This window comes from Hypanus sabinus, chromosome 8 (genome assembly GCF_030144855.1).
Source record: "Hypanus sabinus isolate sHypSab1 chromosome 8, sHypSab1.hap1, whole genome shotgun sequence".
Taxonomy (NCBI): Eukaryota; Metazoa; Chordata; class Chondrichthyes; order Myliobatiformes; family Dasyatidae; genus Hypanus; species Hypanus sabinus.
This window is the reverse complement of record NC_082713.1, coordinates 161,407,613-161,421,151: the sequence shown is the minus strand read 5'-3', so window position 1 is coordinate 161,421,151 and position 13,539 is coordinate 161,407,613. Positions and strand designations below refer to the sequence as shown.

Genomic DNA, 13,539 nt, shown 5'->3' with positions numbered 1-13,539 from the left:
GCTGGAGGAGCTCGGCTGGTCAGGCAGCATCTGTAGAAATAAATAAACGTCAATGTTTCAGGCTGAGACCATTCCTCAGGTCTGGAAAATAAGTGGCAAGGTGGGGGAGGGGAAGGAGGTCAAACTAGAAGTTCAGGTGGGTGGAGGAGCAGGGATGAAGTAAGAAACTGGGTACTGACAGGTGGATAAGACAAAGGGCTGGAGATGAAAGAAGCTGATAGGAGAGGAGTGGACTATGGGAGAAAGGGAAGCAGGAATGGCACCAAGGGGAGGTGATATCCCTATCGGTACATTTCCCCCGTTTCCATGTTCTCCAAATTCATGGATCAACCTCCTGTACAGGAATTATCAACCACCTTCCAAAAATCCGAATATACCACACCCACTGTGAAATCCTCCTCCCTTCTTCCTTAAACATAGCATCCTTCGTACCTACAGGACGTACCACAGCACTGAACAGCAAATAAAACACCAAACAGGAATATTATCTGTTTCTACTGAAGCTTGATGAATAACATTGATTGGGGCATGAAAGAAAGTGGGCTTTGTGGAAAGTGCAAATAATGGAAGATGCTGATACAACGAATACAAAGTAAAGAAATATTGACTGGAGAGACTGACATACCAGGAACAACTCAAAGATTGGTTAAATTAAATGGTAACTGAGCAGAATCATCAAGTAGCTACACAAAAGTGGCACTGGAGGGTGACATAGGTAGGCAATATACATTATCTTTGGTAGAAGATTAAAAATTGCCACTGACATTATTATACGAGTGTGACGGGAAAGAGGTACATCTGTAGCAAAGGAAGTGTAAGGAGCTCCTTCCCTCTGCTAGCTTGCAGGTCACCCTTGGGCAAGGTGTGGCACCTGCTTAGCACCAACATCTCCCCCACTGCCCGATCAGGGTCATGTGAATCCATGGGAGCAGGTGTGGATGGTCGTATGAGCAGCTGTCCTGGTTATGCAACCATAAGTTTCCGGAGGGTATTGATGATGGCTGGTTCTTGTAAAGACACTGCCCAGAAGACAATGGCAAACCACTTATGTAGAAAACTTTTCCAAGAACAATCTTGGGTCATGGAAAGACCATGATCACCCACATCATACGACATGACATAAAATGAACTATTATATGGATGTTTGTTGTGCTCTTACCGAATGCTCCTCCCTGCTACTTTAAGAGGCATTATCCATGCAAAATAAATAGTTTAACATATGATAGAGATCAGAAAACACACTGTTTATCAACCGTTACTTTAAAGCTATACGTAAGAAAACTATGTAGAAACTTACTCGTTTTTGTCTACCCACGTGCTGAATCATTTCAAAAATCGGGTAGGGATTTAAAAAAACACTTCAAGTATGTTAGCAATATTTTTATAGAAAGCTTGACATATACTTTAGACAACTACGTCAAACTTTAATCCCCAAATGCTTCTCAGTACACTTATAGTTCCTTTGGGGACACAAAATAATATTATGAATGGTGCTGCAGCCAAACTTGTAAGACTTTCTGTCAAATGAAATTAGAGACATCATCTACTTAAATAGATGTTACACCCAGCATATGGGCAAATAGTCATATCACTGATGAAGTCACATCTGGAAATTGAGAGCTCTGCAAAATATCCAACATGGAAGCAAAGGAGCCATGATAAACCAACTTAATTGTGGCTGATTTTTTAAAATTACACTTGTACATCATATTTAATTCTGTAAACTTTAAACTTTAATATATATTTCAAAGCTAATTTAGACTTACAGGTTATTTTGGTAATGATTTATTTTCAAAGCATAATATGGTGCTTAATGCTGCAGTGTGGAATGAAACTTCTTTTAATTTTCCCACCCACTGTTAAAATGATATTCAATATTGCCTGATTAGAGGTGTGCCTTAACTAAAGATTGAAATGAAACACTTAAGACTTCACTGGCATTTCCACTAGATATCCTTGGATTTTTTAAAATTAAAATTTAGTTTATGCCAAACACTGGTTATATAATAAAATTAATTGCCACACAGACAGCACTCCCAATGAGACAATTCTAGTTTATACTACCCAATTTCTTCACTTTCACTAAATTTTGTACTTCGTGTTTCATTATCCAGTATGATTGGCTGGTATTTATCTAAAACAAGTATTTACCAATGGTGGCAGTTCTACCAACACAAGGACAGCAGTAGTTCAAAGGAATGGCTCACTCTTATCTTCTCGAAGGCCATTCGGAATAAAACATTTCACTTATATTCACATCACCCTTTGATGTAATTGTCTGATGATTGTGCTCAGTTACAACTTAGTTTTTGCTGTGCTGCCTAGATTCTTTAATCAAATCAAGTCAAGTTTATTGTCATTTAACTATATACATGCAAACCGTCAAATGAGACGATGTTTCGCTGGACCAGGGTGTAAAGCACAGTGGTACAAGTAACACACATAGAACACACAATAGTTTAGGCAAGTAAGGATAAAATCTACAGATGAATTATGCATAAATAAACAAAGTAAAGTGCATGAATTAAATATTGTAAAGTACAAGATAGCATAACCGGTGACACTGTGACACTTTGAATGCGATGCGGCAGGGAGATCAGAAACGTAATGGCCTGAGGGAAGAAACTGTCTCCCATCCTAACCATTCTTGTTTTGATGCATCAGAGTTTCCTGCTTGATGGTCGAAAGTTAAAGAGGATGCTAGATGGATGCTTAATAATACTAAGGGCCCTGTGTACGCAGTGGTCCTGATAAACATCCTTGATTATTGGTAGGGAGACCCCTATGATCCTCTCAACTTTCCTCACAGTCCTTTGTAGAGATTTCCAGTCTGATGCTCGGCTGCTCCCGTACCAGATGGAGATCCAACTAGTCAGGACTTTAAATGATTAATTTAAAAATAAAGTTGAGATCATCTCTACAAGAACTACTTAATTCCTACCAATATTACACTGTCCTGGACTGATGCATGTCCAAAATGTAGAATGGTGAGGATGTAGTCAAGTAAGTTGCTCTCTCATAACACTGCAGACCCTGGCTGGTATCTAGAGCCTTCATGAGTTGGCCAGTTGTACCAGTGTTGGAGCTACTAAGCCACTCTTTATGATGGGCGCTGAGGTGCGCAGCAGAGTTTGTTCCATCCCGTTGCTCTCCTCGGTGCTTCTTCCAAATGGTGCTCAATATGGATTCACGAGGCGTGCATGAATTTTACGTGGCTATCTGCAAGAGCATTCCTTACATCACACCTAGCGCTATCATGGTATGCAATGCTACATGATAGCTTTGGTCAGAATTGAAAGTTCTGGGTAATTGCCACTATGGTGTCACCTCTGGTGAGCTCACCTTGCAAATGAACTGAACACATTAAATGGAGGCAATGACAGAACCAGTCTGTATAAAGTAAAATGGAATATGACGACGTTGGATTGTTACTTGAATAGAATATGGTACCAATGTCCTGATTTTCGAACAATCTTTTTGCGATTCTGTGAAAAAAGTCCCTACAAGGTAGAGAGCAGGCGGTACAATATTGAAGAAACTGAATCTGCCTTTGTCAAAATGCATGACAGATTAATTTCTACGTAAGATGAAAGTATTGGCATTCCACCAGCACTATTTTCACACCATCTCATGTTCCACATATGGAAATATCCTCCATGAAAGTGAATAAATCCAGGAATTAGGGCTAGCATTTTCTTGGCATGAAAAACATACCCTGAATTAAAAGGATTTAAGTTTGTAACTGCACTGCAGAATATTAGTGTTTTAAACAGACTTGGAATTGTGCTACTATACTATTTGGATTTTTCAAATAAATCATGGAAGTTTCTCCCTCACCTGTTTGATATTGCAATATTTGGCAAAACATGCAACGATTTCAGACATCACCTCAACCTCATGGGACTTCTTTGTGTTCATAAATGTGCTGGTTTTCAGAAACATTTCTAAGAAGAAAATAAAAAAAGTTTGAGATCTCTTTTCCTTTACAAATACACTGAGAAAGTGTCTGATGTTTATACATGTAGGGCTGACATTCAACACTAATGCTTTCTTAGAAAAACAAGCAGCAATATTACAAAAAGAAATACAATCAATGTCAAACATAACCTCATAGAAAAACAGAGCAATTTCATCTTCCTGAAAGATAGAAAATAGGGCGCCAAGGTGTGCACTGTGACTTGTTGTGCCTGTTCTGGGCAGGCAACATAAAGCTTTAGGTGAAAGTTAGTCATCCAAAGCATTCCTTGAAACAACACTTGGGTTGGTTTCCTAAATATGAAAACCAGTTTCTTTTGTTAGTTGGGAAACTCTAAATATGATATCCAGGTGTACATGGGATTTTTTTTCCCACACATTTTTTGTGTAGCTGTTATATGCCTTGAGCAGACTAATCAATGTCTCTTAAGAAAATAGGCATATCTCTCTCTCTCCTCCTCCTCCCTCCCTCCCTCCTCAACAAAACAGCTGGTCTCCCACTCTACTTGTTGCACAAGCAACCTCTCTCTCACTTGCTAGTGAAGAAAAGCCTGTCTGAGATACCAAAGTGTTGGCATGGACTGTAATTTTTGATGGACTCCAGATTAAGGTCTCTTTGAGGGCTTTGCTATTGTTTGCATGGTTGGGGGAGAGAGTTTGGTGCTTTTGCTACTGCAAGTGGGGTAAGGTGGAGGGTCGGTGTTTTTGCTGCGTGTTTGGGACGGGGGAGGGGGTCTTCAGGGTCCTAATGTTTCTGTCATTCCTTCTTTGGAGCTTTTTCTCTTTTGTGGATGTCTACAAAGAGCACGAATTTCAGGTTGTACACTGTATACATTCTCTAATATTAAGTTGTATCATGGAACCATTGTAATTGTGGACCCAGAAAAAATTCCACAGCCAACTATTAGTACATTTAAATGGGGCTGCAAGGCATTGCTTTACCACCTCGTCTCCTTTTCTCAGTGACTCTTCTCAGAAAAGTCTTTCCCATGAGGTGCCCTTGGTCCACATGCAGCACATAAAACCAATCATGACTAAAAGATAGATTATATAAGTAAAAGCTGGCCCAGTTACTGACTTTATATCAATTCTGAATGGATGCAAATTATTTTACCCTTGCATAACATCAACATTCCAACTATACTCCTGATCTCTACATCTAGATATTTTCACCAGACATGTTTAAAATATTAATGTTCTTGAAATGGAGGATTGAAGGGAAAGGTCACTCATAAAAGAAGGGTGTTTTATTAATGAAGTTATTACTATCTTGAAGTGCCATATTTGTATCATGCATATTTCATTTTATAAATATTTGGTTTGAATCTCCCAAACTATGCTATGTACTGGTTCTTCTCTATGATACCATTTAATATTCCACTCTTCTTTTTCTCAAAAGACGGATAGATGAAATCATTCTATAAACCCAGAAAAATATATAATTTAACATTCTAGGTTCAAGGAAGGCATCTTACCTCTGCACAAACCTATTTGTTATGTGAAATGGGAGAATGATGACTAGAACAATAAATATGATGTTAAAAGACACCAAAAAAGCAGATTTTACAAAATAAACAACACTGAAATAAACAGACATTCTGAGAAAGATACAAGCGGTTTCAAATCTGAAAAATGACCACACTGAACATATCGAAGAGAGTGAGAACTATGGATTTTCGGGATTCATACAGGAAACAAATCTGAATAACAAGTCCAGAACAAAGAATTACTTTAACCGATGCTAGTTATTTAGCGTTAATTAAATAACTAGAAAGCTGGCAGACGGGTAGTGATAGATGGTTAATTTAATGGTTGTGTTTAAAATTATGAGAACAGAAATGATGTTACCACTTGTGGTGGAAATCAAAACAACAGACAAGAATGAGGTGATCATTATTAAATCAAATACTGAATGTAGGAGCCATGCATCTGTTCTCTATCCGCATTGTATTCTGTATTGTGCATTTATTACGGTCACTAGTCACATGAATGGGGATATGATAAAAAAGCAAAGGGAATTAGTTTCTTCTTCATGCTTTGTTCATCACGGTTTGTAGCAGCTAGGGACCGGCAGATGTCATATCTTTTGCTGCCCACTCAGTTACACTTAGCTTACGCCTGGGTACTCTTCTAAATTTCGTCGCTTCAAGATTGCATGTTTGCTCATTGCTAATAAAGGATCAAATACGTATCCTTGACTTTTGGAGCAATCGCTACTGGAACGAGGGCGCGTCAAGCAAGCATAACAAATCCGTAGGGTCATCAGCAGCGGCAGCTTTTTTTTGGTTTGATTTCATGTGACTAGTAACCATGATAAATGCACAATACAGAATACAATGCGGATAGAGAACAGATGCATGATTTTCCTGCAGCACTGAATGTCGGAGGACTTTCTTTTTCTGAAAGGTGGCTTGAACATTGAATTTACTCTAATAAGAAGTAATCAAAAATGAATATCAAAGTCTAAATTAAGCTGGGTGAATACATGAGACAAAGAAACAAATGATAATGTTGAAGGGATGAGATGTAGAAGAACAGGAAGAGGTTTCTATGAAGCAAAAGTACTAAATGGAGCAAGTGACATAAATTCCCAATTTTACGTGCTGGACATTCATTGTAATCCTCAACATATTACACTGAAAACAATACCTTTTTCTTTATCTCCCCACAGTTCTTGCTGCAGGTCATCCAGAGGTGTGCAGACTCCAAGGTTTGACAAAGAGTGATCCTGTGTAATTCTCCTGTAGGCAGCTACATTGTGAAGTCTTTGGGACTGGTCCCATACGGAGTCATCTTTTCCTTCTGGTCAGGAATAAAGACAAAATATGGGCTTTAATTTCCATTGTCCCTTAGAGCATTCATGTTAATGCTCCTCCTCGAGATGCGTAGAATCATGAGAAATCTGTTCAGGGTGACAGGACTCTCAGCAGAGATGTAAATAACCAGGGAATACAGATTCAAGGTCACTTGCAGAAAATAAAACCACAAGATAGCAGAGTGAGGACTGAAACTTACTGTCTAAGGCAGGGGTTCCCTACCTGGGGTCCATGGAAATCTTGCTTAATGGTATGGTCCATGGCATAAAGAAGGTTGGGAACCCTTGGTCTCAGGTAATGGCTGGTGCAAAAACAATAATCTCATTAAAACAAAATACCTATTTAAGTACTTAAACCTTATATGTTACAAGGCTATGTTTCTATGACTAGGAAATGGGCCAAGATGAGGCCACCCTCAGAGTGAAAGAGCAACGCCTTATATTCCATCTGGGTAGCCTCCAAACTGATGATATTAATATTGATTTCCCTTTCCAATAAAAAAAATTCCCTCCCCATCCCCACTTCTTCTATTTTCCTCTTCTCACCTGTCTACCAGTTCCTCCTGGGTCCCCTTCTCCTTCCCTTTCTCCTGCGGTCCACTCTCTTATCAAATTCCTTCCTCTCCAGCCCTTTACCTTTCCCACCCACTTGACTTCACATATCACTTTCTAGCTGTCCTCCTTCACCTCCCCCCACCCCACCTTTTTATTCTGGCCCGAAACACTGACTGTTTGTTAACTTCCATAGAGGCTGCCTGACATGCTGAACTCCTCCCGCAGTTTGTGTGCATTACTTTGGATTTCCAGAATCTGCAGACTTCCTCGTGTTTATGATTAACCTGAGTCACCACTTTTTATCGCTCGTGGACAAAATGAGCTGAACGGCCTGTGTCATGAAATTCGTACTTTCAAAAAATTTAATTAAAGGAAAGATTCTTAATTGAAAACAAAAAATAATCCAGAGAGTATTTCAACCTTTTAGTTACACACTACTGGTGCATAAAAGTCGGCAAATGGAATTTATTTCTCTATCCAACGTTACAAAATAAGATCAATAGAAATTTAATATGCAGTGAAATTCAAAAAGTAATTTTAGTTCTCAGATTAACATGTTGAATTATTAAAGGAAACGTTATACCAGTTTCAGTGAATTGCCTCTTCTAAATGACTGGACTGGAATCTGTGACAATAAATAATGCTGACATTAGCAGCACTCACCATTACAGCACTGCAAATCGACTTCCAGATCTGCAGACTAAGACTCAGGAGTCCTGACTTTGCTGACAGTGATCCCCTGCTTCTTGACAGGGCGCCCTGCTGGGAACTTCCCCAGCACAGTCTGCAGAAAACTATATGCTGTTTCTGAAACATAGAATTCTTCAACTATTCTCACTGTAACATACCTTAGAGTCTGCAGATGCTGGAAATCCAAAGCAACAAACACAAAATGCTGGAGGAACTCAGCAGGTCAGGCAGCTTCTATGGAAATGAACAGACGGTTAGCGTTTCAGGCTGAGACCCTTCGTCAGCTTTGAGAGATTCAGTCCCTTGAAAGGGTCTCACCTGAAACGCTGACTGTTTATTCATTTCCATCGATGCCACCTGACCTGCTGAGTTCCTCCAGTATTTTGTGTGTGATACCTTAAAGAACTAAGCTTTGCTGCATGAGGTACAGTGCAACTGATCTTTTAATGGTGTATCACATCTAACTTAACGCTTTTTAACAATTTTACTGCCCTTTTACATGTGCATTATCATCCATTGACAAATACTTCAAGATGCTGGCCATAAAATATCAAGGATCAATTTCTGTTTATTAAAAATGGTGGATATTTCTGTGTCTATCATAATCTCATGTGTGTGTCTTACTTCATTCCCTGCTGCAAATCATTGTTTTCACTTCTTGCTTTGCAGCAGCTTGGTTACTGTTGCTTAGTGGTCAGGGGTCCATTGGAGTTGATTCCTGCCAGTAAACAGCATTCTGAAAGGTAAAATCCATGCCACAGATCTTTTTACAGGATCTTTGTGGGCAGCTTCATCGAAGCAACACACACAAAACACTGGAGAACTCAGCAGGTCAAGCAGCATCTATATAAATAAATAAACAGCTGACACTTCAGGCAGAGACCCTACTTTAGGATTGAAGAGGAAGGGGGAAAACGCCAAAATAAAATGATGGGGGGAGGGCTAGGAGGCGAGCTGGAAGGTGAAGTTGGATGGGTGGGCAAATGCAGTGCTGGTGAAGAAGCAATTTGCTAGGAAAGGACAGTGGTCCATGGGAGTAAGGGAAGCAGGAAGGGATGCAGAGGGAGGTGATAGGCAAGTGAGAGGACGGCAAAGGTCAGAGTGGGGAATAGATGAAGGGCGAGGTGGGAGGTGGGATCTTTTTTTACCAGAAGGAGAAATTGATAGTCATGCCATCAGGTTGGAGGCTACCCATTGAAGTCAGTGTTGAGTGTCAGTAATTAACTGCATATTGCAATCTTTGAGCCAACAGTACAAAAACAGTGGGCATGAATCAAGCAACTAATTTCTCAAGATGATTACAAATGATCTAAAATCTAAACACAAATGAATAGTAAAACAACACACATGAAATGCTGGTGGAACAGCAGCATTTTGTGTGTGTTGTTTGAATTTCCAGCATCTTCAAATTTCCTCGTGAATAGTAAAAGGAAGGTAGTAAATATGGTGGAAAACAAGAAGAAGCAGTGGCAATTGAATGAGTTTCCAGGATGAGCTGGGGAACTACAGGCCGGTGAGCTTGATGTTAAGTGGTAGGGAAATTACTGGAGGGAGTCTGATAGGATTGGTTTGCATTTGGACAGGCATGTACTCTCCAAAGCGAGAATCAGCAAGGTTTTCTGTGTGGGATTCGCGAGGGGAGGGTGGCAGACACTGTCTATATGGAGTTTAGCGCGGCCTTTGACAAAGTACCAAATGGTAGGCTGGTCCAAGAGGGCGGAACACATGACATTCAAGGTGAGCTTGCCAACTGGATACAAAATTGATTAATGGTAGGAGAGTTGTTTTCCAGACGGGAGACGGCTTACCAATGGTGTGTGTTGCAAGGATCTATGGTGCGCCCTCTGCTGTTTGTCATTATATCTGAATGATTTGACTGAGAATGTAGGCGACATATACTACTGTCTTACACTGTACATAGCTTGGGTTCTATTTTCACAGTACTGTAGTAATTTTATGTATTGCAGTGCACTGCTGCCACAAAAAAAACAGATTTCATGACATATGTGAGTGATAATAAACCTGATATGGGTCTCTGTTGCGGACTGAGAGTGGGACAGAGGACAGGAAGAGGGGAAATCATGATTGGGAAAAGAGGAAGGGAGAGGGGAGGGAGTGGGAAGAACCAGATCAATAAAACAAGGGTGTGTTATCAAATGACCTTGCCTGGTCTCTCAGGGCTGGGTGTGTTGGCACCCATGCCACGCCCCCCCCCCCAGCAACAGCACTCCTCTACCACCTGCCCCGCACCCCTCTCGCAGCACTCCACCCTCACCATTCCCAACATCCGTTGCTCCCGCCAAATGTACAAACTTGCTCTCCACTCCATGTTGACAATAGAGTACTATGCAATAGCCTTAGGAATCCAAGCTAAATGTATGTGCCTAAGACTTCTGCACAGTACTGTAATTAGTAAGTTTGCAAATGACACCAAACTGGTGGTAGAGTGGACACTGAAGAAGATTGTCTAAGGTTACAGTCGCATATAGATCAACTGTGGAAGTGGGCAAGGGAATAGCAGAAAGAATTTAACTGAAACTTGTGAAAAATAAAACATTTTTGGAAGGTACACCAGGGAAAGAGAGACACAGTGAAGAGTCCTGTGAAGTGTTGCTCAACAGAGAGACCTTGAGGTACAAGCACATAGTTCCTTCAGAGTGACAACACTGGCGGACAGGGTAACAAAGAAGACATATTAGGCATGTTTGCCAAATTTGGCCAAGGCATTGTATACACAAGTTATGATGTCATATCACAGCTGTACATACACAGGTGAGGCTGAAGTAGGAGTATTGTACTGTATACTGTTCTAATCACCACACTACAGGTAGGTCATTAAGCTAGACAAGGTGCAAATGAGATTAATAAGGATGTTGCATGGATTGGAAGGCTTGTGTTATAGGGAATGATTGGATACACTGGAGCAAAGGAGGCTATGAGGTGAAATGGCACGGTATGTAAAACTATTAGGCCTTATTTTAGAAAGGATATACTGACATTGGAGAGGGTTCAGAGAAGGTTCACGAGAATGATTCCAGGAATGAAAGGATTACCGTATGAGGAACATCTGGCAGCTCTTGGGCTAGAGTTCAGGAGAATGAGGGGGAACCTCATAGAAACATTCCAAATGTTAAAAAGCCTGAACAGATTAGATTGGCAAAGTTATTTCCCATGGTAGGGAGTCCAGGACATGAGGGCACGACTTCAAGATTGAAGGACGTCCACTTGATGTGGAGAAATTACCTTATTTAGAGTGTGGTAAAATCTCTGGAATTTGTTGCCACAAGTGGCTGTGCAGGCCAAGTTATTGGGTGCATTTAAGGCAGAGACAGATAGGTTCTTGATTAGCCAGGGCATCAAAGGGTATGGGGAGAAGGCAGGGGAGTGGGGATGGCTGGAAGAACTGGATCAGTCATGATGAAATAGTGGAGCAGAATTGATGGGCCAAATGGCCTACTTCTGCTCCTACATCTTATGGTTTTATGAGAGTCATACAGATGGAAGATAGCCGGAACTGGATTTCCATGATAGTGTTGTCTAAAGCTAGGGAGCTTCAGCTTAAAGGAGCTCTAATGAGTAAACTTTTTAGGCAAAAAGTAGGTGATATCAGGAATGCGCTGCCAGATGAGGTGGCAGAGGCAAGAACAGTAACAGCATTAAATATTCTTGAATACACAAGGCACAGACAGGAATGGAATTAATATGGGAAGTTTGATTAGTCTAGATAGGCATAATGGATGGAACAGATTTACTGGGTGAAAGGGAACTGTTCCTGTTTTGAACGACTCTATGAATTCGCAGCTCCACTCTCTGAAAGGAATTAACATTTAAAAAGTGATTATAATGCAAACATAGATGGTAAACATTAAAAACAAACTGGAGTGTGAACAGAAATTCTGATCTATTTTTCAAAGAACAAGTGTTTATAATTGACTACTTTCAAAGATTCATGGTTTATTTATTATTACAGTATGTGTGCCGTCTACAACCCTGGGAATTGTCTTTCCACAGACAGCCACAAAACAGAGAAAAGCACAGAGCCCATTCAAAGGAAAGCATCAAACACCCATGTGCAAGAACAAACAAATCACGTTAACAGTAAAGAAAAGTGAAAAACACAGAATGTAAAACACAAAATCAAAACAATCCAGGCGTACTCAGCTTAGCTCAATTCGAGTTCAATCTAGTGCAGCATCGTTCATTATCTGCAGGCCGCTGTGATCAAAATTGCCCAAAATAGCAACAAAAAAAAGGAGCAACCAGATAGTTTAATCTGTTATGGAGAAAGATTCAAGAGCTGTTTGCTAAAACAATTAGTAAGTACTCCAAGATTCAAACAAATACATGCTTTCTGCAAAAACTAATCTGTGATATTAAATATATATATTCATATGTAACTGAATTACATTGGTTCCATACTGAAAAATGGCTCCAGCCCAATGTCCTTGATTATTTATGTCACTTATGTTTTCTTACATTTTCTGCCGCTCCTCAAAGATTACCTCAAATATATTTTCCGGACTTATGCAAATAGCTGATACAGTTACAATGTGTAGTGCCACATATCATTACCGTAAGTTCAATTTCTCTGATTTGACAGTGATTTTCTTGGCAATCTAAAAACATCATTGAAATCTATACTTGACAAAAGTGCTTGCATTTTCAATGTAACTGATTTTTTTGGAGCTATTTCCACTATTCTGTGCCCCATTCAGGAAGGTTAAGCAGCTAACATCAACTCACCAATCAACAAACCTTCCTTCTTTAATAGGAGGTGAGGTGGGGGAGGGGAAAAGCAGTGGAGGTAGAAATATTTGGGAATGTGATGTCATAGTAGAGGCTATCAATCATTGCATGACAAAATAGGCAAATCTGAAGACAACACACACACACACACAAAATATTGGAAGAACTCATCAGATCAGGCAGCATCTATACAAATGAATAAACAGTCAACGTCTCAGGCCACGACCCTTTATCAAGACAGCAAAGGAAGGGGACAAGATGCCAGAATAAAAATGTGGGGGGGGGGTGGGGAGGGGAAGGAGGAAAAGTTTGAAGGTGACACATGAAGCTAGATGGGTGGGAAAGGTAAAAGTTTTCAAATGTCTAATACATTTGCTAATATGTATGCATTGAAGGTGAGGGGGGTAGGTTCAAGGGGGATGTCAGGGGTAAGCTTCTTACTCAGAGTGGTAGATGCCTGGAATATGCTGCCCAATTTCCCTTGGGATCAATAAAATATGTCTGTCTATCTGTCTGTTTTGTATAGTGGGAGAGGCAAATACATTAGAGGCTTTTAAGAGTTGTGTTTTTTTATTATGTAGTTCAATCTAGTTTTTGTACTGTGTCATGTAAACCATGGTCCTGAAAAACGTTGTCTCATTTTTACTATGCACTGTAGCAGCTGCTATGGTCGAAATGACAATAAAAGTTGACTTGACTTGACTTGATAGGCACATGAATATGAGGAAGATGGAGGGATATGGACATTATGTAGGTAG

The 13,539-nt window shown here is 40.1% G+C and overlaps 1 protein-coding gene across 3 annotated transcripts in view; it reads right to left on the bottom strand.

Annotated features, from left to right (window-relative positions):
* The window catches only part of mettl25 (methyltransferase like 25), an 83,720-nt gene that overhangs the window by 69,032 nt on the left and 1,149 nt on the right, over positions 1-13,539 (bottom strand). For all 3 annotated transcript variants that reach the window (XR_009513739.1, XM_059978406.1, XM_059978407.1), the window contains exons 2-3: positions 6,625-6,777; positions 3,838-3,944 (exon numbers count right to left, since the gene is read on the bottom strand). Coding sequence is in view for 2 of the 3 variants with exons in the window: in XM_059978406.1 (XP_059834389.1) it covers positions 3,838-3,944; positions 6,625-6,777 (260 nt within the window). In the remaining variant the exon portion in view is untranslated. The remainder of the gene's footprint in view (positions 1-3,837; positions 3,945-6,624; positions 6,778-13,539) is intronic.